We start from the raw sequence: 2,553 nt of genomic DNA on the forward strand, positions 1-2,553 counted from the left end.
CCTCGCCGCAGCGGACTGCAGCGTCACAACTCCCCCATGCCAAGAGAGACCGTGCCACTTCAGCTATCCCTCTCGAGCCCCGGGCTGTCGAGGAAGCGAATGACCTTGCTGCCGCGAGCGACCGAAACCTCCGATGGGAGGGCCCCTTCTCAGGACGATTAGACAGTACACAAAAAAAATAAAAGAGAGATGAAAAAAAAATTAAAGATAACAAACAAAAAATTCTATCCCGGGGGAGGTAAGAGAATCCTCCCTGTGCTCCAACTTTACGTGGCATCCGCCAGCTCGAGCCTTCCCGAGATCGCCGTCTATCGATATCGGACTCCGGCAAGCGATTTCGCATCTCGCTTTTCGCGCGTCGGTTCGCGGCTTTGCAGAGGCGGGTGGAGGGGAGCAGGGTAGGCAGACAAAACCACTCAGGATTAGCAAAAATACAAACGTTTTATTTTCCCCTGGTCCGGGATCCCCCGACGGAGTCGCACATAGTTTCGTAGGGGAGTAAGGTGACGCGCATCGACAGCGAGTGCCGCGATTGGGCAACAACCACGAAACAAAACAAAGACATCCCTGGCCCGGGAAACCCCGAAAAAGCGTCGAACAGAATACACAAAGAAAAGAGGCCAAGCTGCCATAGTGTTAAGCAGAAACAAACAAAAAAACTTAGGCGTTTCCTAGACACCAAGGAAAACGAGGAAAGAAAAAAAAATGTTCGGGGTCTGGTGTGGTCGTCGCGCTCTTCCAGCGTCCTCGTCCCCATCCGCGGGCTGGTATCCCGGCACAGAAAGACAGGGGGATGTCGGTGGCTACCCTTCGCCCATGGGCGCCAAGATCAGGCGGCTGCCGGGCTTCTTGCTCGGTCTCCTTGGGGGCTCGGGTCCCGGATGTCCTCGCCCCGGGGTCCAGGGTCCCCAGGCGTCCCCGCAGTCGGGGCAGGTTTTCACGGTGCACCAGGCGCGGCCACACCGGAAGCAGTAGGGCAGGGCGCGACGGATGTGTCGCTTCGGGCACCGGTCCTGGAAATGATCCGCGGCACCGCATGCCCAACACGCCTCTATGGAGAACAGCCAGGGGGGCACATAATCCGGATCCCACTGGTGCGGCCCCCGACGTCTCGGAGCGGGCGCCGTGGCCACTACCTCACAGCGGGCTTCCGAAGGGCCAGCGGCCGACCCGATGTCCCGCGCCGATACCCGCAGGGTCAATTGTGCGGCCTCCACCTGCACCGCGGCTCCTTCGCCTCGTCGTCCTTCCCCGAGGGCAGCCTCCCGCTCGAGCCTCGCCTGGCCCTCACGGAGGAGTTGGAGCAGACGCTCATAGCGCTTATTGGGCACCGACATCCTTGCTACACACGGACACACAGACATACAAACACTTATACCCACTACTCCACGGGTTCGAGATAAGGTTTCAGATCCTTCACGTGTACTTTTCCCAGAGGTCTACCGGCGGCGTCCGCCAGCTCGTAGACTAAGGGCGACAAAACTCTCGCAACAGCAAACGGACCATGATACTTGGTGGCCAACTTTGCCGCGAAATTCTGAGCGGCGGACGACAACACGTGTTGTCGTCTCAAAACTTGATCCCCGACCACAAAGCGTCGTTCTTTGTGACGTCGATTGTAATATTCGGCTTGCTTTTGGTGAGCGGTCTCCAGATTCTCCGCGACCCACCCCTGTAACGTTTGCAATTGTTCCATGCGTTCTTTCCACGCGCCCGGGTCGGGATCGTCTAGTCCGACAGCCCCTTCCGGTTCGTGACGCGCATTGATAGCTGATGGTTCTCTACCAAAGTTCAAAAATGCCGGCGTGGTCTGCAGTGACGTATGGTAGGCGGAATTGTAAGCAAAGCGAAAATCTCTTATGTATCGATCCCATTCGCGGTGATCGCGTTCGATAAAGGCCGTAATCATGGTTTTGAGTACGCGATTTACTCTTTCAACGGGGTTCGCCTGAGAGTGATACGGCGGTACCGTAGCATGTCTTATTCCGTATTGCTCGGCCAACGCCTGCAGCTCGCGATTCACGAATTCCGTCCCATTGTCTGTCAGTAGTACACGCGGCGCACCCCAGCGAAACACTATCAGGTCCTCGATAGCCTCACGAATATTTTTACCCGTCGCCTTGCGGAGTGGCCGACACTCGATCCACTTCGAGAAGAGATCTTGTATTACAAGCAAGTACGCGTGTCCCGCTTTACTCGTGGGGAACGGTCCCATCATGTCCGCCGCGACGACCGTCCACGGGGCCTCTATCACGCGCTGCCCCATTAATCCGGCCGGGACATCTTGCTCGACCTTCGCTCTTTGACACGTGTCACACCGGCGTACATAGTTGGCGACATCCTTAAACATCCGCGGCCAGTAATATCTAACCGCGATTCTCTGATACGTCTTTTCGACCCCCAAGTGACCCGCATGCGGTGGGTCATGATTTTCGCGAATCACAGCGCGACGAGATTCTTGGGGGAGGACCAGCTTCCACTGATTCTGGTCCTCGACAACTTGCGACACCACCGCGTGAGGCTTCCGAAAATACAACCTATCTTCCTCGGCTC

The 2,553-nt window shown here is 57.0% G+C and overlaps 1 protein-coding gene across 1 annotated transcript in view; it reads left to right on the forward strand.

Moving 5' to 3' along the window:
• LOC105448679 overlaps positions 1 to 675 on the forward strand; it is a 4,261-nt gene extending 3,586 nt beyond the window's left edge. Inside the window, exon 5 of the mRNA XM_011687386.1 lies at positions 521 to 675. Within this exon, the coding sequence (XP_011685688.1) occupies positions 521 to 675 (155 nt within the window). The remainder of the gene's footprint in view (positions 1 to 520) is intronic.
• The last annotated feature ends 1,878 nt before the right edge of the window (positions 676 to 2,553 follow it).

This window comes from Wasmannia auropunctata, unplaced genomic scaffold, assembly GCF_000956235.1.
Source record: "Wasmannia auropunctata unplaced genomic scaffold, wasmannia.A_1.0 LD336116.1, whole genome shotgun sequence".
Classification (NCBI taxonomy): domain Eukaryota; kingdom Metazoa; phylum Arthropoda; class Insecta; order Hymenoptera; family Formicidae; genus Wasmannia; species Wasmannia auropunctata.